Source organism: Hyaena hyaena, unplaced genomic scaffold (assembly GCF_003009895.1).
Source record: "Hyaena hyaena isolate Hyena2069 unplaced genomic scaffold, ASM300989v1 scaffold_155, whole genome shotgun sequence".
NCBI classification, from domain to species: domain Eukaryota; kingdom Metazoa; phylum Chordata; class Mammalia; order Carnivora; family Hyaenidae; genus Hyaena; species Hyaena hyaena.
Window position 1 is genome coordinate 2,101,543 of NW_024080787.1, and position 27,822 is coordinate 2,129,364.

The 27,822-nt window shown below is 50.4% G+C and overlaps 1 protein-coding gene across 2 annotated transcripts in view; it reads left to right on the forward strand.

Moving 5' to 3' along the window:
- The first annotated feature begins 6,766 nt into the window (after positions 1-6,766).
- The window catches only part of LOC120236457 (coronin-7), a 56,781-nt gene continuing 35,725 nt past the window's right edge, over positions 6,767-27,822 (forward strand). The window contains exons 1-6 of one of the 2 annotated variants that reach the window (XM_039239266.1): positions 6,767-6,910; positions 9,266-9,362; positions 10,221-10,295; positions 13,842-13,912; positions 14,349-14,532; positions 17,442-17,518. In XM_039239266.1, the coding sequence (XP_039095197.1) occupies positions 6,851-6,910; positions 9,266-9,362; positions 10,221-10,295; positions 13,842-13,912; positions 14,349-14,532; positions 17,442-17,518 (564 nt within the window). In that variant the 5' untranslated portion in view covers positions 6,767-6,850. Of the gene's footprint in view, positions 6,911-9,265; positions 9,363-10,220; positions 10,296-13,841; positions 13,913-14,348; positions 14,533-17,441; positions 17,519-24,283; positions 24,362-27,822 lie in introns of those variants that run through there. The other variant, XM_039239267.1, reaches the window with a different exon arrangement.

Sequence of the window (27,822 nt, forward strand, 5' to 3'; positions counted from 1 at the left end):
CAAAAATAAACACTTAATTTTTTTCTTTTTTCTAAAGTTTTATTTCTTTCAATAATCTCCAAATCCCAGGTGGAGCTCGAACTCACGACCCCGAGATCAAATGTCACACACTCTTCCAACTGAACTGGTCAAGCACCCCTGACATGCATCTTAATAAACAGTCATTTCAGGGGCAGATAAACTAGATCTAAGAATTTGTTGTTGGCCCTGAATCTGGCCTCATCCATCCTCTTGCAAAAATTCTGATTTATGGAAACCATTAACCTCACAGTAGATTAAGGGAGAATTAAGATAGAAACTTCTTTTCTTTGGCGTCACAGTTTAAAGTAAGAATGCAGCCTGACGCTCTTCTAACCTTTTTGTTCCTTTTTCTTTTTTCCTTTTTTCTTCCCTACTTTTCGATGTTGCCCTTTCCTCTCTGCGAATATCCTTTCGGGTACATAAAGTGTTTTGTTTTCTAGAAGGAGGACTTCACTACAATAGACTCCTAAATTCTTGTTTGCTAGGGGCGCCTGGGTGGTTCAGTCAGTTAAGTGTTCAACTTCAGCTCAGGTCATGATCTCACGGTTCGTGGATTCGAGCCCTGCATGGGGCTCTGTGCTGACAGCTCAGAGCCTGGAGCCTGCTTCGGTTTCTGTGTCTCCCTCTCTCTCTGACCCTCCCCTGTTCACGCTCTCTCTCTCAGAAATAAATTTTAAAAATTAAAACAATAAATTTAAAACAATTCTTGTTTGCTAGTAATTATTCTTGGAAGCAGGACCTGTGAAATCTAAATCATCCTGCCTGGCCCCAAGTTAACCAGACATCCTTGTTTGGCTGGAATTTGATCCACCGTTTGATAAACCATCTTTGAGGGTAGAGAGAGGTGCCTTCCGGTGTCCCTGTAGACAAATGGCAGAGTATAAAGAAACGAAGCCGGTAATTTATAGGCTTACGGGACTGTTAGGAATCCTAGAGGCTGTCGGTTCAACCTTGCCATTCACAATTCATTCTGCTTAAGTTTGCAGCGGCCTTAGAGCTCTGAGCTCTCGACTAGAATCACTCCACCTAGAATGGATCTGGGAGAGGTTAAGTGTCCGACTTTGGCTCAGGTCATGACCTTGCAGTTCCTGAGCTCTGGCCCCGAGTCGGGCTCTGTGCTGACAGCCTGCAGCCTGCTTCGGATTCTGTGTCTCCCTCATTCTTTGCCCTTCCCCCACTTGTGCTCTGTTTCTCACTCTCTCCCTCTAAAATAAATCAGTGTTAGAATGGATCTGGGAATTCATGGGACGCCACTCTCTGGGCCTTGATGTTCTTCTGTCTCCTCCTGCCTATGGGAATGGGGAGGCTGACTTTTTTTTTACTCTGTTTCCCCTCATTTATAGAAATACAGTCACATGGCTCAACACAGCTAGGGTCATGGTTTATGTCTCACCTGGGAGAGAGAGGGTCAGGGGTCACAAGCATAGGTGCCAGGGCCAGGCAGGTAAAGGCTAAAAGGTAGCGTAGTGGCATAGAAGCGGACAGGGATCGGGGGGACTGTGTTGAATGGGAAAATAGGCATTAATGGTGGCAGGTGGCATTCAGTGAGCCCCCTGTTAGCCATGTGAGGATGTGGACCTAGCATTGCCAAATCTTTCCATTTTTCCAGAGAGGCTGGAATCCAAACCTTAAGGAAATTTCCCAATTTTTAAAACATCACATGAACCAACTGAAACTATCTGTGAAGCAGATTTGGCTCGTGGCACATCCATGTGTCACTTCTGGGGGTTTCTCACTTTTCTGACCTGGCCCATTTGACCCTTCAGACATAATGATAAATTAAAACAGGAAAGGCAAACAAACTCCAGGATAACAGTGAGGTGATATCAAGCAAGCATGGGAGGTTTATGTGAACCTTTGCAGTAGATGTAGAATTGATTTATATTACAAAAATTTATTGGGGGAAATGCACAGAACATAAAATTTACTATCTAACCATTTTTTAACAGTTTACTTATTTTTTAAGTTTATTTATTTTTTGAGAGCAAGAGAGAGAACATGTGCATGTGTGAGAGGGTGAGCGGGGGATGGGGAGAGACAGAGGGAGAGAGAGAAGATCCCAAGCAGGCTCCGCACTGTCAGCACAGAGCCCAACACAGAGCTGGATCTCACAAACGGTGAGATCATGACCTGAGCCAAAATCACGAGTCAGATGCCCACCTGACCAAGCCACAGGTGCCCCATATCTTAACCATTTTTTTTATTTCAACCATTAAAAAAAAATTTTTTTTTACTGTTTTTTATTTATTTCTGAGAGAGAGAGAGAGAGAGACAGCATGAGCAGGGGAGAGTCAGAGAGAGAGGGAGACACAGAATCCAAAGCAAGCTCCAGGCTCTGAGCTAGCTGTCAGCACAGAGCCCGATGCTGGGCTCTAACCCAGGAACCGCGAGATCATGACCCAAGCTGAAGTCAGATGCTTAATTGACTGAGCCACCAAGGCACACCCCACCTTTTTAAAAATTTCAACCATTTTTAAGTGTACAGCTCAATAGTATAAATAGATCGATAATGTTTGCAGCCATCACCCACCTCCATTGAAATTCTACTCATCAACGACAAACTCCCCGTTCCCTTCTCCCCCTGGGCCACCGGCAACCTCCATTCTATTTTCTGTCTCTATGATTTTGCCTAGTCTAACTACCTCATACAAGTGGAATCATACACTATTTACTAATAACTGGCTTATTTCACTTAGCATAATGTCCTTAAGATTCATTCATGTTACAGCATGTGTCAGAATTTCCTTCATTTTAAAAGCTGAATAAAATTCCATTGTGTGTGTATACCACATTTTGCTTAGCATTCATCTATCAACATACACTTGGATTGCTTCCATGTTTTAGCTTTTGTGAATAACGCTGCTATGAATGTAGTTGTACAAATTGTGTTTTTCTGACCCTGCTTTCAATTATTTTGGGTATATACCCAGAAGTGGAATTGTTGGATTATATGATAATTCTATTTTTATTTATTTGAGGAACCACCATACTATTTTCCACAGCAGCAACACCGTTTTATATTCCCATCAACAGGGCACAAATGTTCTGATTACTCTACATCCTTGCAAACCCTTGTTATTTTCTAGGGTTGTTTTTTGGTAGTAGCATCATCCTATTGGGTGTGAAGTGGTATCTCATAGTAGTTTTGAGCCGTTTATTTTAGAGAGAGAGAGAGAGTGGGAGAGAGGGGGAGAAGGACAGAGAGAGAGAATGCCAAGCAGGCTCCATGCTGACCGCAGGATCATGCGTTGAGCCAAAAGCAAGAACCAGACACGCAAGTGGCTGAGCCACCCAGGAGCCCCCATAAAGGTGTTTTTGTTTTTTGTTCTTTTTTTTTTTTTTAGCTATTTATTTTTCAGAGAGAGAGAGAGTGCACAAGCAGGGTAGAGAGAGGGGGATAGAGAATCTGCAGTGGGCTCCGCACTGACAGCAGACGAGGACCTGAGCCGAAATTAGATGTTCAACCAACTAAGCCACCCTGACATCCCACCCCAATAATAGTTTTAATTTGCATTTCCCTAATCGTTAGTGATGTTGAGCATCTTTTCATGCCCTTAATGGCCATTGGTATGTCTTCTTTGGACCAATGTCTATCCAAGTCCTTTGCCAATTTTTTGTTTGTTTCTTATGTTTTTATTTTGTTTTGTCAATTTTTAAATTAAGTGGTTTGTTTCTTTGTTGTTGAGTGTTAGGAATTCTCTGTTAAATTCTGGATATGAATCTCTTATCACTCACATATATGATTTGCAAATATTTTCTCCTATTCTGTGGACTTTTTACTCTGTTGATGGTGTCTTTTGATAAACAGGTTTTTTAAAAGATTTTTTTTATTTTTTAAATGTTTTATTTATTTCTGAGAGAGAGAGAGAGAGAGAGAGAGAGAGAGACAGCATAAGCAGGGAAGGGTCAGAGAATGAGGGAGACACAGAATCTGAAACAAGCTCCAGGCTCTGAGCTAGTCGTCAGCACAGAGCCTGATGCGGGGCTTGAACCCACGAACGGTGAGATCATGACCTGAAGTGAAGTCGGACATGTAACCGGCTGAGCCACCCAGGCACCCCTAAAAAGATTTTTTTTAAGTTTATTTATTTTGAGAGAGAGACAGAAAGTGAACAGGGGAGGGGCAGAGAGAGAGAGAGAGAGAGAGCTAGAGAATCCCAAGCAGGCTCTGCACTGTCAGTGTAGAGCCAAATGAATGAACCATAAGATCATGACCTGAGCCGAAACCAAGAGTTAGATGCTCTAAAAGTTTAAGTCACATGCTGTACCAACAGAGCCACCCAGGCATCCTGATAAACAGTTTTAAATTTTCCATGTTTTATTTTTTTTGGTTTTGCCTGGATCTTTTGGTGTCATATCCAAAAAAGAAAAAAAGTCAAATCCAGTGTTGTGAAGCTTTTTCCTTGTGTTCTCCTCTAAGATTTGTATCGTTTTAGGTCTATAGTTGATTTACATTTGAACTACAATGCATAATGTCTGAATGTCCCCTCCTGGGAGGTTGTAAGTGAAATACTGTTGATCCAAAAAGAGATTACTGCATACCACAGACTTAAACAATCTATATTAGCAGATGATATTAAGCTGTTAATAACTGTAATTTAAAAGCAATATCTGGTATGGAGGAACCTCAAAAAATGTAAGTACTATATGATTCAATAACTTCACTTCTGGGTATATATCCAAGTGAATTGAAAGCCTGGCTTTATTTTTATTTTTTTAATTTGAATGTTTATTTATTTCAGAGAGAGACAGACAGAGCGTGAACAGTGGAGGGGCAGAGAGAGAGGGAGGCACAGCATCTGGAGCAGGTTCCAAGCTCTGAGCTGTCGGCACAGAGACTGATGCAGGGCTTGAACTCACAGACTGTGAGATCACGAGCAGAGCTAAAGTCAGATGCTTAACCAACTGATCCATGCAGGCGCCCCAAAAGCAGGGCTTTAAAGAGATATTTGCACATCCATGTTCAGAGCAGCATTATTCACTACAGCCAAGAGGAGGGAGGACCCAGATGGCTGTTGCTGGATAAACAAAATGTGGCATATTAATGATATATATTATGTGGTACATACAGCAGTATAATAATCAGACTTGAAAGAAATCCTAAAAAATAATAATGATTTAAAAAGGTGGGAGGGGGGGTGCCTGGCTGGCTCTGTCGGTAGAGCATGAGACTCTTCCTTTTTGTCTTTAAGTTTATATTCTCTTTTTACTTGTTTATTTATCTTGAGAGACAGAGCATGTGTCTGCACATGCATGCATGAGCGAGGTAAGGGCAGAGGGAGAGGAGAGACAGAGCTCTTCAATTTAAGTGCAGAGCCCAATGTGGAGCCCCATCTCATGAACCTTGAGATCATGACCAGAGCTGAAATCGAGAGTCATTTAAGAGATACTTAACCTACTGAACCACCCAGGGGCCCAGAGCATGTGACTCTTGATCTCAGGGTTGTGAGTTCAAGCCCCACATTAGTTGAAGAGATTACTTAAAAAAGAAAGAAGCAAAATTGGCAGTAATTGAACACCACAACCATCGCAAGACTGCTCTGCTAGTGCCTTTTCCAAAGCTGCTGGAATTCCAGAGTCTGAGGAGTAGGAGGCCCAGGAAAGCTGTACTTCAGTGGCAGCAGGACTGCTTAGAATTCCAAATCCCAGGCCTCAGTCAACTGCACTGGTATCCTATTTTTAGTATGTGGAGATCAAAGTCAACACTCTTAAGTCCCTTGGTAGGATACAGGGAAGTAGCTTTTTAGTCCTCACAGTTTACCTGTGAACACTGAAAAAAAGAACTTGCATTTGTGAGGTCCATTGGTGCCCTCCACCAGGCTCAGCCTTCAGAATCACCCTGTAGGCGGGTACCTCCCGTCAGGCCGTTCTCTAACATAGGCATGGGAAAGGTAATTTTCATGGCAATCTTTCACATTCTTCAGATCAAAGTCCCTTTTCTGGACACGCCTGAGCAGGTGTCCTGTCTGTTCTCAAGCAGAAAGCGTGTTCTGTAATCATGGATTAAAATTTCAAAGCACAGACAAATGCTTGTGGAATGAATGGCCCCAGGTAGAATGAAGCTTGTTCTCTTTTCTTCCTGAGTGGTCCGGGGACTTAGCAAGTCGCTGGCGGGGTACATGTGCTAGTAAAGGGATTCCCCATTTCCCTCACCTTTCTCCTTTTCGGTTTATTTATAAATCATACATTGATTTCCTTGCAGGGGTCAGTCCTGCCCCATCTCGCCCCGCAGCCAAGACGTGTCCTACTGCGGGGACGCTGAAGGCCCCAGCCCTGCCTTCAAGCCCACCAGGCCTAGAGAGGGCCCCAAGGCAGGGATACGCATCAGACCAGGGTTCCGGTTCCTCCCCCAACTGCCACTCGCTAGCTGTGTGACTCCGGCCAGCGCCTGCTGCGTCCTGAGCACGGTCCCAGTCTCCGAAACGGAGCTGGTCCACGTCTGCCCCCTCTCCGCCCCGGCCGCACCCCGCATACCCGGTAGACTCACTGGACAAATGCCTGACGAGACATGAACGCTGCCCCGCGCCTGGGCGCACTCGCCACAGGGCTGGGGGCGACCCGCACGCCGCACGTGACCTCCCCGCCCGCGCTGCCAGCCCGCCGGCATCGGGGCGTGGCCTCGCCGGAAAGCTCCGCGGCGATTGGTCGGGAGGCGGGGTCCGGCGGGCCGGAGCGGGCTGCGATTGGTCGGGGGCGTGCCGAGGCGTGGCCGCAAGTGGGGCTGGCCGCGGGCGGGGCGGGAGGCGGCGGGAGTCGCAGCCTGCTGTCTGTGCACCTGAGAGCCGACGCCCGGGTCTTCGAAGCTGCGCCCGCTGACTTCCCCGTCGCCATGAGCCGCTTCAAGGTGTCCAAGTTCCGGCACACGGAGGCCCGGCCGTCCCGACGCGAGGTGAGCCCTGCCGGCGGGACCCGCGTCCCTCCCCATCCCCCTCCCCAGGCCCTGCGCGGGGACCCCCCCCCCAAGCCCGTCCGCCCCGGGGCGCCCCCTTCAGGCATGGGGCCGGCGTCCGGGTCGTTCTGTCGCAACCGGAGGGCAGAGTCCGGCGCTGCCTAGCCCGGTCTCTCTCTGTCCTCTCGAGAGGCCCGCGGCTCGCCAGCTCGCCGCCTTGCCCTGGGACCCCCAACTGGTGTAGCCAGCCCGACGCGGCGGAGGCCTGAGGCCTGCGAGGCTGTCTGCCTTCTCGGCTTCCGGTCGGCCTCGCCGGGGAGCCGCGGCTCGGGCGCTGCTGGCATCAGCTCCTCCCTGCCGCCCCGATCGGCCCTGCCCGGGGCTGGGGTGTGGAAGGGATGCAGCTCACTCCCCTGGCCTCGGCGAGTCCGGGTGTGTCAGCTGAAGAAGAGGAGCCCCTCAGACAGAGGCGCGCCCCTCCCTCGGGCTTCCGCCGGCGCTTCCTTCTCTCGCGGCTGGCGCAAGAGCAGCTCTTCTCTTACTGGGGTGATGCTGCCGGGGTCTGGGTGGGGTCTGGGGAGGCCCAAGGAGGTGGAGCCCAGAGGAAGAGCTGAGTCAGGTGTTGGAGGGAGTCTCGGACCCCCGGAAGGGCAGCCGGCCTGATGAGGGGTATGCTCCAGAGATGATGCCAGTCCGGGTTTGCTGCTCCCAATGTTATTTGAAAGGCTTAGGAACCGACCTCCAGTAACCCCATCAGGAGCAAAAGCACAGCAGGGTAGCCTGGGGCAGAAGCCCAGTTTTCATCCTCTGGACGCTGTTTTCTCTGTACTTCCCCTGTGCTCCTGAAACCACCACTGTGAACAAGACCGCACTTTCCTTCCTCTGAACTGCCTACAGCCCTGTGAGGGAGACAGCCAAGCAGATAGGCCTGCAGGGGCAGTGCAAGTTTTAGTAAGTGACCTGAAGAACATACAGGAAGGGCTGGGCTGGCGATGGAGCTAAGTGGCCGCGTGGAGGTCATTCTCAGTATAGGGGTCAGGGTCGGCAGCAGGGAGGAGGTGACATTGAAGCTGAGACCAGAAGGGTGAGAAGCAGCCGACTACAAGAAGAGTGGGTGGGAAAGACCCTGGCAGAAGAATGGAAAGTGAGCCCAGGGGAGCGGATGTGGGGCAGTGTTGGGGAAGCAGGGTGTGTCAGATGAGTCCAGAGCAGTCTTGCAGAGCTCAAGGACCACAGGAAGAGGTTGAGTTGTTTTTTGAGTGCAACAGGGAGCCATTAAAATGTTGAAAGTGAAGCAGCGGATGGAGAGGTGCTCAGATTTGCATTAATACTGTCTTTCTGAGTGCTGTCAGCACTCCTTGAAAGGGTTTGGAGTATAGTTGACAGGTCTTGGGGCTTGTCCCAGGTGGGCCTTAGTCCAGCAATGTAAACATGGGACTAGGGATTACAGAGAGAGCTTTAAACAGTTTAGGTTAGGCAAATGGGAAGACAGGTGATCTGTTCTCCTTTTAAGAGATATTCCCCGTCACTCTGTTTGTACAGTAAACATGAATCAGGAGGAAAAAATAATGCAAGAAGATAACGTTCTACCCACAGCAGGTGAACATTGAAATAGAAACTTGTATGGTGGAAGTGGTTTCCAGCATGTTGTGGGTGGGTGGGCTGGAAAACAAGAGTACTCAGCTGTGAGGAAGAAGTTAGGAGTGTTGTGCAGTGCTCTGATAGCAACAGAGAAAACGTGTGGACCTCATTGGCTTGGTTTCAGAAAAAGTGCTCCTCTGCTCCTCTGTATGTGGGAGTGTTAACGTTATTGTCTTTTCATGGGGGGTGCATTGCTCACCTTTCTATGAGACTTCGTGGAGAGGCCTTGGTTCTTCTCCTTTCTGAGCTTGAGTGTTTTCTCCTGAGGCTTGCAGGAGACCCCTCACCTGCTGTACTTGGTGGAGGCTTTCAGCAGTGCCCTGGAGGAAGTTGAGTCTATCTTCTGTCTTAGGTGCTCACTTCTGCTTTCTCTGCTTCTCTCTCTCCTGTTTAATGGAAACACTCTGCTGACCACACGCACTGTTCATTTGACCTCTTGATTTCATTTGTCCTGAGGTCCTTTCTGACAGCCTTCTTACCCTTATTAGAGAATTGATTTAATAGGCAGAATTGCCCCCCTGTATGACTTAGATTATTAATTCAGTAACATTTTTGCGTATTTTAAGGGAATGCATGAATCGGGACAGGGTTGGATTCAAAAGAATTCATTTCTAGTGGTGCAGGTTTAAGGTAGAGTTCCTTGCATTATAACCCACCCGTGCTTTAGTAATGAACAGAGGCCTGTCCATCACAATTCTTATTCTTTATTTTCAGGCCTGGATCAGTGACATTCGAGCAGGAACCACACCCTCATGTGGGAACCATATCAAATCCAGCTGCCACTTGATTGCGTTTAACTCTGACCGTCCAGGTATGAAGGTGGACATAGATTCAGACATTGTCACCCTAATTAGGATGGAGCAGAAGGGCAGGCTCGTTTCAGGTTGGAGGCTTAGGGGATCCTCCATGGTCAGCACCATGCAGGGCCTTAGACCTCTACAAACTGGTCAAGTGCAGTAATCAGATTGATTTTGATTAGGGCATGTGTGTATACTTTGTATAAAGTGCCCTGGCTGTGATTCTTTGTTTTTGTTATTTTGTTTTCTTGGCTGTGGTTTTTAAGAGATTGGCCAGGAAGACAGGGAGAGGACTGTCCCCTTTGTTTTCAGCTGATCGCCATATGCAGTCCCTCATCTGGGGGCCTGGGAGTGGCTCCGGTCAGTAGGAACACCAAGATTTGAAAAGCTCCCTATGTTATTTGGGACTTTTTTTGTTGCTAGTGATAACTCAGACCTCACACTGACGTACAAAAATCGGGTAGCTCTTTAGCTCATATAAGAGGCTTTAGACAGAGCTGTCTCCAGAGGCTCACACATGCCATTGGCCCTGACCTGTGGCCTGTCTTTCAGCCCTGCTGCCCTTGAGTGATAGCTTCTTTCTCAGGCAACGCTGAGAAAAGGAACAACGGGTGGCCCTAAGGTGACCTCGTATGACCCACAGTGCTAAAAAGACCACCTCTTTCCACAGTGTCTTCTGTACATCTGATGTCACAGAAGGTTCTTGGGGGGGTGGGGGGGCTAAGAACCTAACTTTGGACTATGTCCAGAGGGGTATGATCTTGGGGAAGGTCCAAGGGTGAGCTTTTGGGTCTCATGTTCACTGGGAGCCCTGGGCAGCAGGCAGTTCCCATTAGGCCTGAAGCCAGAGCCTCTGTGTGTGCCTTTGACAGGTGTGCTGGGCATTGTGCCTCTGGATGGCCAAGGAGAGGACAAGAGACAGGTGACCCACCTGGGCTGCCATTCAGGTGAGTGGAGACTGGACCCAGGAAGTCCGGAACTTGCTCCTCCCTCCTTGGGTGCAGGGATCCATACTCACCTGGGCCCACGGTCCCTTGGCTTGCCAGTCCCTCTTGCTGTCTTCACTGTGTACTTGTACAGATGGTGTTCATATTGGAAGGCTGGGTCCTGGCTGGGAATTCCGCTTGAGTGGAGAGACGGGAAGCTGAGTGCTCCAGGTTGTCAAGCTGAGAGAGGGGGATACGCACTGGCCAGCGCCAGGCTCCGGGCTGACGCTGGCTCCCAGTCACTGTGGAGGACTCAACCCTATGGAGTTCTTAGCCCCTTCTCCTCTCCTGGAGGCCAGCTGGCTACCCCTCACCACCAGCCTTCCTCCCCAGCAGGGCTGCTCAGGGCCTTTCAGGGAGGGGGCTGGCTGGGCTGCAGGCCTGCAGACGGTCCCTCACAAAGAGACCTTTTGTCCACTGCAGCTGCTTCTGGGGGCGCCCAGCAGCCCGCCTGGCAGTCCGCCCGCTCTGAGGGAACGGCTAGCTCTCCGCGGCCTGCGGCAGCCCTGACCCAGCTGCCTCCTCTCTCCCTCTGCAGCTGTGGTGGAGGCTGTGGGCCAGTCCCTCTGGCTTGCTGGTGTTCCTGGCCACCTGACCAGCGACCTTGGCTGACAGAAGGGGGCTGACCCTGGTTGTCCAGTGTGGGTGTACAGCTCAATGTAGAGGTCCAGATGATGGTGACGGCAGCTCATAGAGTGACAGTGGCCGAGATTGGTCCGGAGCTCTCTATGCACTAAGAACGTTGTCCATGTTTTCTCATCTAATTGATTTTCAAAGCCCTTTACAACTTTACTGAAGTATCATTTACATACCATTAACATTTCTAGTTTTCAGTGAAGAGTTTGATTACTTTTATTAAAGTTGCAGAGTTAGGGATCCATAACCCAGTGTTAAAACATTTCCCCAAAGGGTCCTTGTGACCTTCTGACACCCGCCGGTCCTCCCCCTGCCTCTGTTGCCAGGGTATGCAAGCTGCGGTCACGGCCATCTGGCCAGCGTCCTGTCTTTGTAAATGGTGTTGTGAGGACACAGCCACGCCCCTCCATTGACATTCAGCCTGTGACTGCTTTCCCCCAGCAACTACAGAGTTGAGTAGTTGTGACAGAGACCCTACGGCCCTCTAACCCTGAAGTAGTTACTGCCTCCCCCTCTGCAGAAAACGTTTGCCAGCTTTTACTCTACAGACCGGCCTTTTCTAGACACTTGATGTAAATGAAATTATACCACACACAATCTTTCAGATCTGGCTTCTTTCACTGAGCTTCGTGTTTTGAGGTTCTTCTGTGTTGTAACATGTGGAAGAAGTCTGCTTTCTCATCCACTCTGCCACCTTTTTGAAGGAGATTTTTGAATAACCTGTTTCTTAGCTAAGAAAACTGAAGCACAAAGAGATTGGGAACCTATCAACACCGGCACTGCGGCTGGCAGAGCTGGACGCAGAACCAAGGCCTGTCACACCCCTGGGTACTCGGTGTACTTGACCCCATGGGGAAGCTGCCCCGGGCTGCTGGGGTCTGTACAGTATTGAGGTCCCATTGCTGGGAGGGCTTTGAGGAGAAGTTGGACCAGACCTCTTCCGAGTGCTGGTAGCCTTACCGCGGCATCAGCCACTTACCTTGCTAGCACACTACTCTGGGCATAGCTCTGGCTCCTGAGAAACCTGCTTTTGAGGCAGTGGCACCTTCTGCCCTCGTAGGTGCGGGTGGTGAAGGACAGTGCAGTGGGCTGGCTTCTGGCTGCCACCCTGCCTTTGAGGGTGCCTTCTGTGTCCTGGCTCAAGGTCCCGGGGCCCCCCAGCCCAGCTACCCAGGAGAGCAGATGGCTGGGAAGCATTCAGAGAGTGGTCCTGTGGTCTGGGTTGTGGGGCAGCTGGGGGCTTGCTCTGATTTGGGAAAGGCAGTGGTGGTATGCTGAGGGTGTAGGGTTTGAAACCAAGCTGCCCACCCAGCCATCAGCCTTGCCTTTCTTAGCTGTGTAACTCTGGGCAAGTTACTTAACCTTTCTGTCCCCTTGCTCTGGTTGGAGATGATGCCACAGTGCCATCCTGAGGGATCGTTGTATTTGGTGAGGTAAATGCACAGATAGGACATGGCCTGTTAGCTCAGCTGCGCACTGAGGTCGACGTGGTCACTGCTTCTCGTTCCCTTGGGCGTGGCAGGTGACTCTTGCTGGCCGCTGTACCTGGCCTGGGCCCGGCCCTGTCCAGTGTGGAGCCCATAAGCAGGGGGCAGCATTCCAGGAGTCTAGGCCAGGGCTGTCCCAAGGGGTCCCTGTCTTCACTGCCTCTTCTCTTTGTCATTTCTGGCCAGGGTGCCCGCAGTCTGGCTCTGGCCTGCGGGGAAAGCATACCTGCTTGACCCCACTGGGCCGGCAGGCAGCAGGGAAAGACACTGTGCACCTCGCTCTGGTGAGGCAAGCCTGGCCATTGTGCTAGCACCCCTGGCTGCCCCCCACCCCTAAGCCCTCGTCTCTTCTTCCCCTGCTGGGTTCAGGAACTGTGGGTTTCCTCTCTGGACTGTGGCTTACCCTGTGTGCCCCATCTCCCTTTCCCGGCCTTCCGGAGCTGAGCAGTTCAGGTTCTTAGATTGCAAAGAACCGAGGCCAGCTCCAGCTTACTTTAGCCAAAAAGGGATTTGGGGGAATGCTTCCAGAACTGAAGGCCTGGGGAGCTTCCAGAACTGAAGGAACAGCTGGGCATGCAGACCTTAGGAGGGTCCTGGCTGGGACCTGACAGCTCCTTCCCAGCTGGCTGCCCTCCCCCCAGGGCCAGTCCCGGAGGCACCCTGTCACTAGGCCTCAATTCCTGGTTTAATTTCCTGAGGAGAGAAACTGGCTGCTCAGACTCAGGTCAGGTGCCCTCAAGCCAGTGTCGGCTCTGGTGGGGACCTGGGGAGCAGAGAGCTCCTAGCACAGACACGTCACACAGTCCCCCACCTCCCAGATGGTCTAACCTGTTCTAGTCCTTCGTATTCCCCAGGGCTCACCGTGCTCCCTCCCCAAAGCTGCCCTGACCCGTGTGTGACCTTGGGGTCCCCCTGCGTGGTCAGCCCACATCTTGCCACGTCTGCACAGATGTGTATGTTTCCTCCTATGGAGGTGGTGAGGGTCTCCTAGGGCTGGGTGGCATCTGTCCACTTCGTGAATCCCTTGTGGGCCCAGAGTAGGGCTGGGACTTGGATTCATTTACATGCTTACATGCTAGGCCCTGTGTTGCACCCTGGGTTTTGGGCAAAGACAGATGCTTGGTAATTTGAAGAGCTTCATGCCTGTTATCCTGCTGACTTCCCAATGCCAGGGCCTTTGCCATCCTGGGGCATGTATATCACAGTCAGGGGTTTCCAGAAGTACCTTGCCTTGTGGGCTTTCAGCCTGCTACTGTGTGGGCAGAAGTGTTGCCTCTGAAACCCTGGGCTGTGGTTCTCCGCCTTGGGGAGACATCACATCGGGCTGGAAACAAAGAGATGGTGAGTTCTCGCCAGGCCTGTGTCAGCCATTGCTCTCCCGCAGACCTAGTCACGGACTTGGACTTCTCTCCCTTTGATGACTTCCTCCTGGCCACGAGCTCAGCTGACAGGACGGTGAGTGGAGCTGCTGGAGGAGCTGCTCCATGCCCCTCCCACTCTCCTCCAGGGCGCTGGGCCCCTCCACAGGCCTCTAGGGCTGGGCTAGTCCAAATTCTCAGTTCCTTGACCCAAGTCCCGTGTGCTCCCATGCACTTGCTGGGAGCTTTGGCCCTGGCTTGTCATTCTGCTGCTTGGCTGCCTAAGGAGAGCAGGGCTGGGGTGGTGAGGGATATTGGAGGAGATGGAGCAGAGCCCCTGCCCTGTGTCTCCCCATCCCCCCCCCACCTCTGATTACACCCCATGATACCGAGCTGGGTAACTCTCGCTTTCCTAACAAGGGATACACAGCCTCTATGTCTAGGTTCAGCTCCTGGGGTTGGGAGCAGCCCTGGGCAAGACCGGCTGGAGGCCGTCCCCAGCCCCAGGCTCACCGACTTGCTGTTTCCTGTAGGTGAAGCTGTGGCGACTGCCGGCCCCTGGCCAGGCACTGCCCTCTGCTCCCGGTCTGGTGCTGGGCCCTGAGGACGTCCAGATGGAGGTAGTGCAGTTCCACCCCACCGTGGATGGCGTCCTGGTGAGTGCGGCGGGCACCACCGTGAAGGTCTGGGACGTAACCAAGCAGCAGGTCCTGACAGGTACGGGCCTCACTGGCCTTCCCCACCCTGGGCAGCCCCTGGCTGTACGGCACTCCATTTCTTTATGTTTTTGATAATACGAATTTTTAAATCTGTGTTAAAATTTTGTGTGTACGTGGTATGAAAGGTGGGAAGATTTGAGCAGACGTGTTACGAATGCTCCATCCCTCCCCACTTTCTGTAGGCATCTGTTTTCATTTCATGTAGCTGGTTTTCCTCCATGTGTCTAAATAACTTCCTCATACTGTTATTTCTTGAACTGTATGTCACTTGGATTTTGAAAACAAACGTCTGGCTGCTTTTCTGCCAGGCGAGGATTTTGCTCTCTGGCAGCCCCTTCCCCCAGGCTTCTCTCGATTTCACGACCTAGCCCGTCTTAGTCCGTCCCAAGTGCTGCTGCTCTAGCATCCCACCACAGCTGGGCCGCTCATTTCTTGTGGCTCCGGAGGCTGGATGTCCAAGATCTGTGTGCCGGCAGGTTCCGTGTTTGGTGAGAACCTATTTCCTGGGTCACAGATGGTCGTCCTGGTGCTGTGTCCTCCTGTCATGGAATGGACGAGAACACTCTCAGGGCCCCTTTTTTAAGGGCACTAATTGGTTTGTGAGGCTCCATCCTCTTGACCTAATCACCTCTCACAGGCCCCGCCTCCAGACACCATCACAGTGAGAGTTAGGCTTCAACACATAGGGGGACATAAACATTCAGACCATGCGTAGACGATGATAGTTTTGGATTTGATTCCTTGGTGAATGGTTATGACCCTGCAGTGTAACCCCCACGGAGCCCCAGCGTCCTGTGGTGATGCCACTGAGTCATTTCTGCCGAGGCCCTGACACACCCATCCCCTTTATAGAGGGTAAAGACATGAGACTCAGTGAGTTAAAGGATGGCCTTGCCTTATAGAACTGTGCAGTGACCAGGGTGGGTCATACTCACCAAGGTGATGTCCCCACTCCTGGGGCTTGCACCCAGGGGCTAACCAAGGGCCAGCGGTAGCATAAACTATGTGCAGAGAGCTCCTGGTACAGTCCAGGAGACCAGCCTAACGTTGGGAGCAGAGGTGTGGGTCACCAGGCAGCATGTCACTAGGGGTCACCCAGCTGTAACTGCTATGTCTCAAGTCCTCTCGTGCTTGGCACTGTGCCGAGGGCCTTGCATGTTGCAGATGAGGTTAAACAACTTGGTTGAGAACGTGGAGTAAGTGGGCGGCAGAGCTGGGATCAGTCTCAGGAGAGTAAGCCCCGGCAAAGTGGTCCTCTGCTGCTGCAGAACAAGTTATTACAAAACCTAGGGGCCTAGAACAGTTAGGAGTGTCTGTTTATGTCACAGCGTCTGAGGTTTGAGATTTGAGAATTGCTTAACAGGGTGGTTCTGGCGCAGGATCTCTTATGAGGCTACAGTTGAGACATTGTATCCATCATCTGAAGACGTGACTGGGGCAGGAAGCTCAGCTTCTCAGAGGGTTCACGGACATGGCACTGGCTGTGAGCAGGATGTCTCAGTCCCCGCCACACGACCTCTCCCTGGCCTCCTGAGTGCCCCCACGGCAGGGCAGCTGGCTGCCCCTGGTGGACGGTTCGACTCTGTCTACTGGCATCCATAGCCTCATGTGTCCCTTGGCTTGTATGTGGCGTCTTCTCCACATCCTCAGGTGTCCCTTGGCTTGTCTTTGCATCGTCTTCCCTCTGTGCATGTCCAACTCTGTGTCCACATTTCCCTTTTCACAAGGACCAGCCATACTAGACTAGAACCCACTGTAATGATCCCAGCTTAGCTTGATAGCAAAGACCCTGTAAAGTTATAGTGCAGGTGCTGAGGGTCAGGATGTCAGCATCCTTTCTTTTTTTTTTTTTTAAGTTTATTTATTTATTTTTAAATAATCTCTACACCCCACATGGGGCTTGAACTCATGACTCCAAGATCCAGAATTGCATGCTCTTTCAACGTTGCCAGCCAGGCGTCCCAGCATCTTTTTGTAGGGGAGACTATTCAACCTAAAATAGGAGGAGCATCAAATAATTTGTGGATGTATCTCAAAAAAAATTTTTTTTTAAATTTTTATTTATTTCTGAGAGAGAGATAGAGACATCAAGAGCAGGGGAGGGTCAGAGAGAGAGAGAAACACAATCTGAAACAGGCTCCAGGCTCTGAGCTGTCAGCACAGAGCCCGATGCAGGGCTCGAACCCACGAACCATGAGATCATGACCTGAGCCAAAGTCGGCCACCCAACCAACTGAGCCACCCAGGCGCCCCTCAAAAAAATTTTTTAATGCTTGTTTAATTTTGAGAGAAGGAGAGAGAAGACAGAGTGCAAGTGGGGGAGGGGCAGAGAGAAAGGGAGACACAGAATCTAAAGCAGGCTCCAGGCTATGAGCTGTCAGCACAGAGCCTAATGCAGGGCTTGAACTTGTGAACCAGGAGACCATGACATGGGCCAAAGTTAGACACTTAAACTGAGCCCATATGGCAATGTGGACATATTTCAAAACTGTCACGATGGGGAAGGAGCAGGGGTGGCCCATGCAGAGGCCTAAGGTGGGAATGTGTGTGGCTCAGCCATGGGGTGGTATGATTTAGGTGGGGTGTGTTGGTGAGCGACTGGAAGTAAGCCTGGGTGGGAAACTACAGCTAGTCCGAGGAGCAGGGAGCCTCAGAAGGTTTGTGAGTGGAAGCGTGGCCTGCCGAGGGCAGGGCCAATGGAGAAGTCCAGGGCGCAGTGCACCGTGTCTGGAAGGAGCTGCTGCCCATTCTCTTCCTGCTGGAGAAGGGCCCTTGCAGCTCCCGCCTGTGCCCTGGACAGTTATCCCCAGCCAGGTTCTCCTGCACCCACTTCCTTGGTGCCGCCATCGCCCAGGGCAGGGTGGGGAGACCCTGGACTGCCTCCTGACCTTGGCTGCTTCCCTGCAGAGCTGACGGCCCATGGGGACCTGGTGCAAGGTGCTGTCTGGAGCCGGGATGGAGCCCTGGTGGGCACGACGTGCAAGGTAAGGAGCTGGACAGTGAGACCTGGCTGGCTGGCGGGTGGGAGACCAAGGGCTTCTCTGAGGGAGAAGATGTGGGGTCTGCATGCTTTGGGGGATCCTGTTCCCCAAATTCTTTTGTCTGCCTTCTTGGAAGACCCATTTTCCAGGTGTGTTTTTTTGTTTTTGCTTGTTTTTTGTTTTTGTTTTTGTATCAACCTTTTTTTCCCATTTGGTGAATTAAACAGTAGGTTCCAGACATTGGCCTGTGCTCTGGGGTCAGGGGGCTGCTAGAGGGCGAGGTGGTCACACGGCAGGGTGTGGTTCGCTTGCTCCAGCTCCGCTGGTGCGCACTGCTTCCCAGGGACATCGAGGTGGGGCCTACCTCACTGGGGAGGAGGGGACAGGCGTTCCAGGCAGAAGCACCAGCTGGACAGCGTTCTGGGTGGCTGTGACCGCCCCTTCCCATGAGAAGCCCTCTCTGCCCTGATTTCCACGCCCTTTGCTGATATGTGTGTGAGAGAAGACAGAGGCACAGAATGAGGTCGAGAGGGAGGGAAGAAGGAGAGTGGCAGGAGATAGTCACAGGGAGTTTTTACTTTATAGTCACCAGAGGAGAGTAGTTTGCGCCTGTTTTACAAATTTGGGACAGCAGTGGGACAGTTAAGAGGAAAAAAAATCACCTGTAATCCTCCCACCCAGGGGTGATACCTGTCACCATCTTGACTTCTTCCTCTCTGAGCGTTTCTTGGGCGTCTTTCCCTGCTCGTGCTGAGATCCCACTCTCCATGTTACTCTCCCCTGTGTGTTTGCTTCAGCATAATATGTATGTTCTCCAGTTCATCAGTAATTGAGTGAACATCACAGAGAATATTTTATCATTCAGATTTATCATGTCACTCAAGTTATATTATTACAAGTTAAAACATCCAAATGTATTTGTATATAGACTTTATGGGGGGGATTGGTTTTGCTTTTTGTTTTCAGGGTGACTTTCTTAAATTAATTTAAAAAAAATTTTAAAGTTTATTTGAGAGAGAGAGAGTGAGCATGTGCACATGCATGTGGGAGGGGCAGAGTGATGGAGAGAAAGAGAATCCAGAGCAGGCTCTGAACTGTCAGCACAGAGCCCAACGTGGGTCTTGAACCCATGACCCTTGAGATTATGACCTAAGCTGAAACCGAGAGTCAGACACCTAACTGACTGAGCCACCCAGGTGCCCTTCAACGTGACTTAGCTTAGAGCAGGGGCTGGCAAATTTCTGTAAAGGACCAGATAGTAAATACTTTGGGTTTTGCAGGCCATACTGTCTCTGTCAGTGCCACTTTGTAACATGGAAGTGGCTACAGATAAAATGTAAATAGTGGGCATGCCCATGTTCCAGTAACACTGTACTTGCAGGATCAGGCCTTGGGTTGCTAGTCGGATTTGGATGACTTGGCCTGTGGGCCTTAGCTCCCTTCCCCCACACACACATACTCCTGCCCCCACCCCCCACCCCAGGTGTAAGATTTTTAGCAGAGATGTTGCTGGCTTGTAGGCTGTAACAGTTTGTCAGGTGGCTGATAGATTCTCACAAGTTGTCTTCCAGAGGAGACATGCCAGCTGCCCCGGGGCTGTTGTGTAGAGGTCATGGTTCCAGCCTGGGCTTTGGAAGGAGACTTGGGTATCTGTCTGGCCCTCTGAGCCTGCCGTTCCTCACCCAAAACACGGGGGCAGCAGGAGAGCTGGTCCCGCAGGCGAAAGGCCTGGCTCTGGGTTCCCTGCCCTTCTCGGGCCTTATAGCTCCAGTGGGTGACTGAAGGGCTCAGATCTGCAGCCGTGTCACAGCCAACCAGCTGTGACGGGGGTGGCAGGAAGGTGCCTTGGCTTCCCCAGTAGCAGGGCAGCCCTGAGCTGATGAGGGCAGCAGCCTCACAGGAGGCACAGGTATGGTCTCCACCTGTTTGAATGTTCTGGCGTTAATGGCCCTTGCACGGATCAGCCTGCCTGGAGTATGGCTGTGGGGCTCAGGGCAAGGCAGGGCCACCTTTGTTAGAGCTCTCTCTGGCTGCAAGGCTGGATGGCTGCCTGGGGAGGGAGATCCCACCGCTGATCACCCCTGGCCTGCAGGTATGACTTAGATGGTCCTTCACTTAAGGGGTGTGGCCCACAAGGCCAGTCCAGGCTGCGGCCTGGAGAGAGGTGCTCCTCTGGGTCTTGGATCCACTGCTCCGTGTCAGCTCCAGGCCCCCCAGCCCAGCCCCAGGTAGGATGTCTTAGGGTCAGGTGTCTAGAGGCTTGACATGGGTCATTTCCTGTGGAGCAGTCAGAGAAGCACCTCCCCTCCCCAGAGTTCATGGCCCAGCGTGGTGGTTTCTGTTTCCATGAGGCTATAAAGAGAAGGATTACAATGCAGGGTTGTCTCCCAGGGCTCCTGCCGTGTGAAGAGGCAGCCAGGTGAGGAGTGCCAGCAAAAGGAGCTATGGCTGGCTGCCGGTGAAGGGAGGAGAGATGGGCTGAGGGCAAGTATGAGGCCAGTTGAGAGCATTGGGCGTGGCGGGGCGTGGAGGGGGGTTCCAGCATGGGAGGGGTGGCGCTGTGCCGGTGGGGCAGGACGGGGCATGGGGAGGCCGTGAGGAGTGTTGCAGCCCCCAGGAGAGGAGCAGTGCAGGTGCCAGGCCTCCGGGACTGGGGACTGGGTGACCGAGGGCAGGGAGGAAGGTGTGGTGGAGCAGGGAGGAGGGCCTAGAGCATGGGAAGGAGAGCATCAGGTATGGAGAGTTAGCAGAGGGTTTACTGAGGAAGTGTGGACTGGCCAGGCCCTCCTCCCCAGGGGTCTGAGCCACCTTCCAGTTTGGATGGTGGGCTGGCTGGTGGGTGCAGAGTGGCCCGGTTGCAGAATGCCCCTCTGTGTCCCTCCACCTCCTGTTGGTGTGACAACTCAGCCTCTTACCTGCTGGTGTCCCCTGAGGAAGACGAAGTGTGATGAGGCCACAGCCCCGTCCAGTGGAACTCTCCTGCCCCTCTAGACCCAGGGAGCCTGGGTTGTGGGGTAGGAAACCACCGGTTCCCGGAGCCGGTGGCTGGAGTGGAGCCATCCCCCGTGCCCACCTCTGCTCTTCCTGGACCTAGGTGCTCTAGCTGTGGGAACACAGCAGCTTACTTTGCTGCTGAGTGCGGCATCCTAGAGGGGACGCTGTCCTACAGTGTGTGACCTCCACTGTGACCCGTTGGTGCTGGCTAGGCAGATGCACAGTCCTGTGTTCACTGCCGCCCTCTGCTGTCAAGGGAGACCCTCAGGATCCTGGGTGGGGGTGTGAAATGCCAAAACCTTTGGAGAAGCGTGCAGGAGGGGAGACCACCCCCATGACTGAAGGACGGGAGGAGGTGCCTGCGGGTTTGTCCTGAGCATGTAGGGGGAGCCAGTGAGGGGCCTGCCCTCACCAGGAGGGAGCCTGAGCTTTGTGGTTGCGGGCTGGGCTCTGGGTTCTCCCACAGGGCTGCCTGATTCGAGTGCAGTGTAAGGGACTCTCTGCTTCCTCTCAGGGCTTCCCCCTCACCACACCATCTCCCACCTGATTGTCTGATTCTGCCTCCCAGGACCCCTGATTCCCCCGCAGAAGCCCTTACTTGTTCCCTTCCCAGCGCCTCCAGCTGAGGGAAATGCAGACAGCCACTAGGGGGCGCGTCGGCCTCACGGATTGGCAGGCCAGCTGATACCCGCTCCGCAAGGTCCAGTGGTGTGTGACTGTGAGCCCTGTGAGGACATGCACCTTGGCCACCCAGGGCCACCCCCTCTGCCATGGCCCAGCAGGCCCCCATCAACAGCAGGCCAGGTCAGCCTCCATTGCCTGGTCTGACACCTGGTGTGGATCCAACTTTGAACTCCTGCATTTGGTGGCCCATGGGGAGCACCTATGTGGCAAGAACTGGGACTCTGACCTGTGAGAGGTGCTGCGACCAGTTGTCCTCGTCCTACCTGGGGCTCAGGAGTTTGCCCAGGTCACAGAGCCCGTGAGTGCTGGAGTTGGCATCCAAACTCAAGACATCTGTCTCTCCACATGGCTCCTGGTGGGAGGGGCCCTTGTTGCCAAGAAACATCGTCTCTCTCTCTCTCTTTTTTAAAATTTATTTTTTGGGGCACCTGGGTGGCTCAGTCTTTTGGGCATCTCACTTCAGTTCAGGTCACGATCTCATGGTTTGTGGGTTCGAGCCCCACATTAGGCTCGCTGCTGTCAGCATGGAGCCTGCTTCTGATCCTCTGTTCCATTCTCTCTCTCTGCCCCTCTCCGGCCCACACTCTGTCTCTCTCTCAAAACTAAAATCAGAGAGACAGTACATGTTGGGAAAGGGCAGAAAAAGAAAATCCCAAGCAGGCTCTGCACTGTTAGCCCAGAACCCAACGCGGGGCCCAGACCCACGATCCATAAGATCATGACCTGAGCCAAAGTCAAGAGTTGGGACGCTCAACTGTCTGAGCCAGTGAGGCGCCCCAAAGAGGCATTCTCTCTTGCCCATCGTTTCTCAAGATCCTCTGTCTCTTGCTGCTGTCCCTGTCTCTCCTTGCTCTCTGTTTGTCCTGTCCCTCTGTTTCTCTGTTCTCTGTCTGCCTGTGCCTCTCTCCATCTGTCTCCATCTCTTTCCATCATTCACTGTTCTCTCTGCCTTTTCTGTCCTGTGTTCCTCTAGACAGCGTCCTCCTGAACTTGAGGCTGTGGGTGGGGTGGGATGGTGCTGCCCAGCTGATCCCGGAGCCAGGCCTGGTTCCAGGATAGCACGTAGCAAGTACTCTGTGAACTGCAGCTAGAAACATTTTGCCAGGAGCGACCCAAGGGTCCTGGAACCCCAAGGTGTCAGGAAGGCCTCTGAGCTGGCCCTCTGTTGTCCAGCTGTGCGCTCACCTGCTGCCCCCTCCATTCCCATCATCTAGTCTCCTGGCATGGCCTTGTCCTCCCCTTCATGTCACATGTCAGCAAGTTCCTGTTTCCACATCTTTGTTCATGCAATTCCACCTCCTTTGAATACCTTTTCCTTCCCAGTGCAAGCTCTGTTCTTTCCTCGAGGCTCATCTTAGCACCTAGGCAGGAACCAGGCAGAAACTGAGCACATAGTACCTGGGGTTCTCATATCCCTCCCCCCCAATCTGGTCTTGCATTGGTTGGGGTGGTACATTTGCTGTAGGTAAAACGCTATTCCTGCATCAACTGAAGGCCACGGTTTACATGAGGGCTCACTCTGGATGATGCGTTGTAGGGCTTTTGATGAACGAACGCACGACAGCTTGTGCCCACCATTACAGCATCGTGCAGAATAGCTTCACCCCTTAAAGTGCCCTGTGCTTCACCCATTCATCCCCCCCCCAAACCACTGGCAAGCACTGATTTTTTGCTGTCTCTCAAATGTTATTTGCCTCTTCCCAGATGTCATATAATTGAAACCCTACAACATATAGCCTTTCCAGATTGGCTTCCTTCCCTCAGTAAGGTGCCCTTAAGGGTCTGCCATGTCTTCTGGTGGACTCAGAGCTATTTCTTTACAGCGCTAAAAAACACATCGTAAAATTCACCATCTTGGGGCGCCTGGGTGGCTCAGTTGGTTAAGCGTCTGACTTCGGCTCAGGTCATGCTCTCACGGTTCATGGGTTCGAGCCCCGTGTCGGGCTCTGTGCTGACAGCTCAGAGCCTGGAGCCTGTTTCAGATTCTGTGTCTCCCTCTCTCTCTGACCCTCCCCTGCTCACCCTGTCTCTCTCTCTCTCTCTCTCTCTCTCAGAAATAAATAAAAAAACATTTTAAAAAATTTTAAATTTACCATCTTTCCTAAAAAAATTTTTTTTAATGTTTATTTTTGAAAGAGAAAGAGCACATGCATGCGCATGAGCACGTGCAAGTTAGGGAAAGGCAGAGAGAGGGAGACAGAGGATCAGAAGCAGGCTCCATGCTGTGAGGACAGAGCCCAAAGTGGAGCTTGAACCCACAAACCCTGAGATCATGACCTAAGCTGAAATCAAGAGTTGGCTGCTTTTGCTTCAGATTCTGTGTCTCTCTCTCTTCCCTTCCCCCACTTGCACTGTCTGTCTGTCTTTCTCAAAAATAAATAAACAATTAAAAAAATTGGGGGAAAAAAAAAGAGTTGGCCACTTAGCTGACTGAGCCACTCAGGCACCCCTTGACCATTTTTAAATATACAGAAATGTTAAGTTTACTTACATTGTTGTGAAACAGGTCTCCTGAACTAAAACACTACACCCATTAAACAACAACGTCCCTCTGTCCCTTTGCTCCCCCGCCCCGCCAGTCCTCAGTAACCACCTTTCTATTCTCTGTGTATGTGTGACTCAGGCTACCTTAAATACCTCGTGTAAGTGAATTCGTGACTACTCGTCCTTTTGTGGCTGGCCTATTTCGTTTATCAGAATGTCCTCGAGGTCATCTGTGTTGTAGCATGTGACAGAGTGTCCTCTTCAGGCCGAACCCCGTCCCATCATATGTGGAGACCACATTGTGTCTATCTGCTCCTCTGTCGAGGGGCTCTTGAGCTGCCTCTGCCTCTTGGCTGCTGGGGATCATGCTGCAGTGAGTGCTGTGAATGGTGTGAACAGCGAGCATGGGTGCACTCTTTGTGACCCCCTTCCCGGTTCTCCTGGGTGTACACTCAGAAGTGGAAGCATTGGATCATAAGGCAATTCTATTTTTACTGTTTTGAGGAACTGCAGCACTGTTTTCCGCGGCCGCCACACCATTTGACGTTCCCACCAGCAGTGCACAAGCATTCCAGCTCTCGAGCATCCTCCCTGGCCCTGGGTCTCTGCCAGTAGCCATCCTAACGGATGTGAGGGGATGTGTCAGTGTGGTTTTAGTTTGCATTTCCCTGGTGATTAGTGATGGTGAGCATCTTTTATATTTGTTGGCCATTTGTGTATCTTTGGAGAAATATCTGTTCAAGTCCTTTGCCCATTTAAAAAAATTTTAATGTTTATTTTTGAGAGACAGAGAGGGACAGAGCATGAGCAGAGGAGGAGCAGAGAGAGAGGGCACAGAATCCAAAGCAGGCTCCAGGCTCTGAGCTGCCAACATAGAGCTCGACATGGGCCTCGAACCCATGAACCGTGAGATCATGACCTATGCTGAAGTCGAACGCTTAACCCACTGAGCCCCAGGCTCCCCTGCCCATTTAAAAAAAAATGTTTATTTTTGAGAGAGAGAGAGAGAGAGAGAGAGCAAGCACACATGAGGGAGGGGCACAGAGAGAGGGGGATAGCATCAGAAGCAGGCTTTGCGATGCAGCATGCCTGATGCAAGGCTCAGACGCACAAAACATGAGATCATGACCTGAGTCCCAGTCAGATGCTCAACTGACTGAGTCACCCATGCGCTTCTGCCCATTTTTTAAACAGACCTATTTGATTTTTGTTGTTCTTGTATGAATTCTTCATATATATATATTTTTTAAGTTTGTTTAATTTATTTTGAGAGAGAGAGTGCGAGGTGGGGAGTGTTAGAGAAAGGGGGAGAATCTCAAGCAGGCTTCACATGGTCAGCGCAGAGCCCATGAGGACTCAAACTCCCGAAACTGTGAGATCATGACCTGAGTCGAAACCAAGAGTCCGATACTTAACCGAGTGAGCCACCCAGGCGCCCCTTCTTATGTTCTTGATATTAACCCCTTATCAGATCTATGATTTGCAAACATTTTCTCCCATCCCTTAGGATATCCTGTTTTTTTACTCTGTTGATTGTATCCTTTGAGGAACAGAAATTTGATGCGGTCCCATTTGTCTGCTGTTGCTTTTGTTTCCTGTGCCTTTAGTGTCCTATCCAAGAAGTCATTACAAAATCCATTGTCTTGAAGCTTTTCCCGTACGTTTTCTTCTGGGGGTTTTATGGTATGGCTTCTCCCTCTTTCCCTTTATCACCGACTAGTATCCCGTTGTATGAATGTGCTGCACGTCATCTGTTCCCCTGCTAAGGGGTATGTTGGTTGCTTCCAGCTTGGTTTTGTTTTGTTTTGTTTTTTTGCAAGTTGTAAAAGTGGTGTGAACATTTATATAGGCTTAAGTTCTTAACACATAGGAACATAATCGTTGGATCATATAGTAAGAGCATTTGCAGCTTTGTGAGAAACTGCCACACTGCCTTCTGAAGTGGCTCCTCAGTTTGCATTCCCATCAGCAATGAGCAAGAGTTTCTGTTGCTCCATAATCTCTCCAGCATTTGGTGGTGTCATTTTGTAAAAAAAAACAAAAACAAAAACAAAACAAAACAAAACAAAAACCTTAGCCATTCTAATAGGCGTGTGATGGTAATTTGTTTCAGTGTATAATTCCTTAATGAGACGTGATGTTAAACAGCTTTTCCTATGTTCATTGTTCCTCGCGTGTATCCTTTTTGATGAGGTGTTTGTTTAGGTCATTTGCCCATTTTTTAAGTTGTTTTCTTATTTTTAAATAGAATCTTATTTTTACTTTTCTTATGTCTTAATTGTTCTTTGTGCATCTGGGATACAAGTCCTCTCTCAGATACGTGCTTTGCCGGTAGTTTCTCTCAGCCTGTGGCTTGTCTTTTCTTTTCTTTACAATGTCTCTATAGACCAGAAGCTTGTGATTTTAATGAAGTCCAAGGTCACCTAGATTTTTCTCCTGTATTATCGTCTAGAGCTTTTGTAAGTTTACATTCGCATGTAGGTCTGTGATCCACTTTGAGTTGATTTTCATAAAAGATGTAAAGCCTGTGGCTAGATTCACCTTTTCACGTGTAGATGTGCACTTGTTCCATTGCTGTTTGTTGAAAACACTGTCTTTTCTCAATTGTGTTGCCTTCAGTACTTTGTCAAAGATCAGTTGACTGTAGGGGTGGGTGCCTGGGTGGCTCAGTCGGTTAAGTGTCCGACTTCAGCTCAGGTCATGATCTCACGGTTTGTTGGTTTGAGCCCCGCGTCGGGCTCTGTGCTGACAGCTAGCTCAAAGCCTGAAGCCTGCTTCAGATTCTGTGTCTCCCTCTCTCTCTCACCCTCCCCTGCTCATGCTATCTCTATCTCTCTCTCAAAAATAAATAAAACAGTTAAAAATCTGAAAAAAAAAAATCAGTTGATTCTATTTGTGTGTAGGTTCGGCTTTTGGTTTTGTCCAGCAAAGCTGAGGGTGGCAGAAAGGATTACTCAAGACTTCATGCAAGTCAAGAGAGGTGAGAGGGAGGCCAAGGGAAGTCTCCCTGAGCCTCTCTCAAGCTCCTGTATTTACCAGGCTTCCACTACAGGGAAAACATTGAGCAATATGTCAGTGGTTATGCTTGAAAAAAAAAAAAAAAAAAAAAAACAAGAAAAACAAGGCAACAACAAAACAAAAAAGCCTGCATAAAAACAAGGCATTCTGAAGACTACAAAAGAGCAGATGCCAAAAGCAGGGTGGAGAACAAGATAAGACACTCCATAGATAACATGGTCTAAGGAATTCATGAACACAGGCAGGACCCAATCCTTATAGACAGATTAACTAGATACCCGTCTGCTGCTTCTAGCAATGCCAGAAAGAAGTGTTTTGCTTTGCATTGCATTCCCTATAATCTCCTTAACCAGGACATAGCTCTTTGATGCCCCACATTTGTGGGGGTCTGTTTCTGGGGCGTCCATTCTGTTTCTTTGATCTCTTTGTCTATCCTTATCCCAATGCTACACTGTCTTGATTAATGTTGCTTTAGAGTAAAGCTGCGTACTGTCGGTACTCTAACTTGGTCTCCTTCAGCATTGCCTTTACCATTCTGAATCTTATGCCTGTTCATGTAAACTTTAGATTCAGTTTGTCAGTAATCACAACATAACTTGCTGGAATTTTGACTGGGATTTCATTGAATCTGTAGATCAAGTTGGGAAGAGCTGACATCTTGAGTCTTCCTATCCATGAACATGGAATATCTTTTTGTTTATTTAGTTCTTTGATTCCTTTCATTAGAGTTTTGTATTAGAGTCCTTCCCATAAATCTGGTGCTTATTTTGTTAGATACATAGCTAAATGTTTCAAATTTTTTGGTGCTGATGTAAATGATATTGCATTTTTAATTTCAAATTTCAGTTTATTGCTGCTCATTGTTTATCAAAATATGAAAGTATTAATCCATGCTGATTGAAACAAACTGGAACTGTGCTAAGATGGAAAAAAAGGAAAAGCTAATCACTTTCTGCCTTCCTCCTCCCCAGTACCCAGCATTAATGCACAGCCCAAGCTGTTTAAGACCTTTCTCCTTGCTTAGCCAACTTGCAAAAGCTGCAGGAATGTGGTCAGACAAAAGGGATTTTTGTTTATTTTTACCACAGCAGAGTCACACCACACACGTTATTCTGCACCTTCTTTGT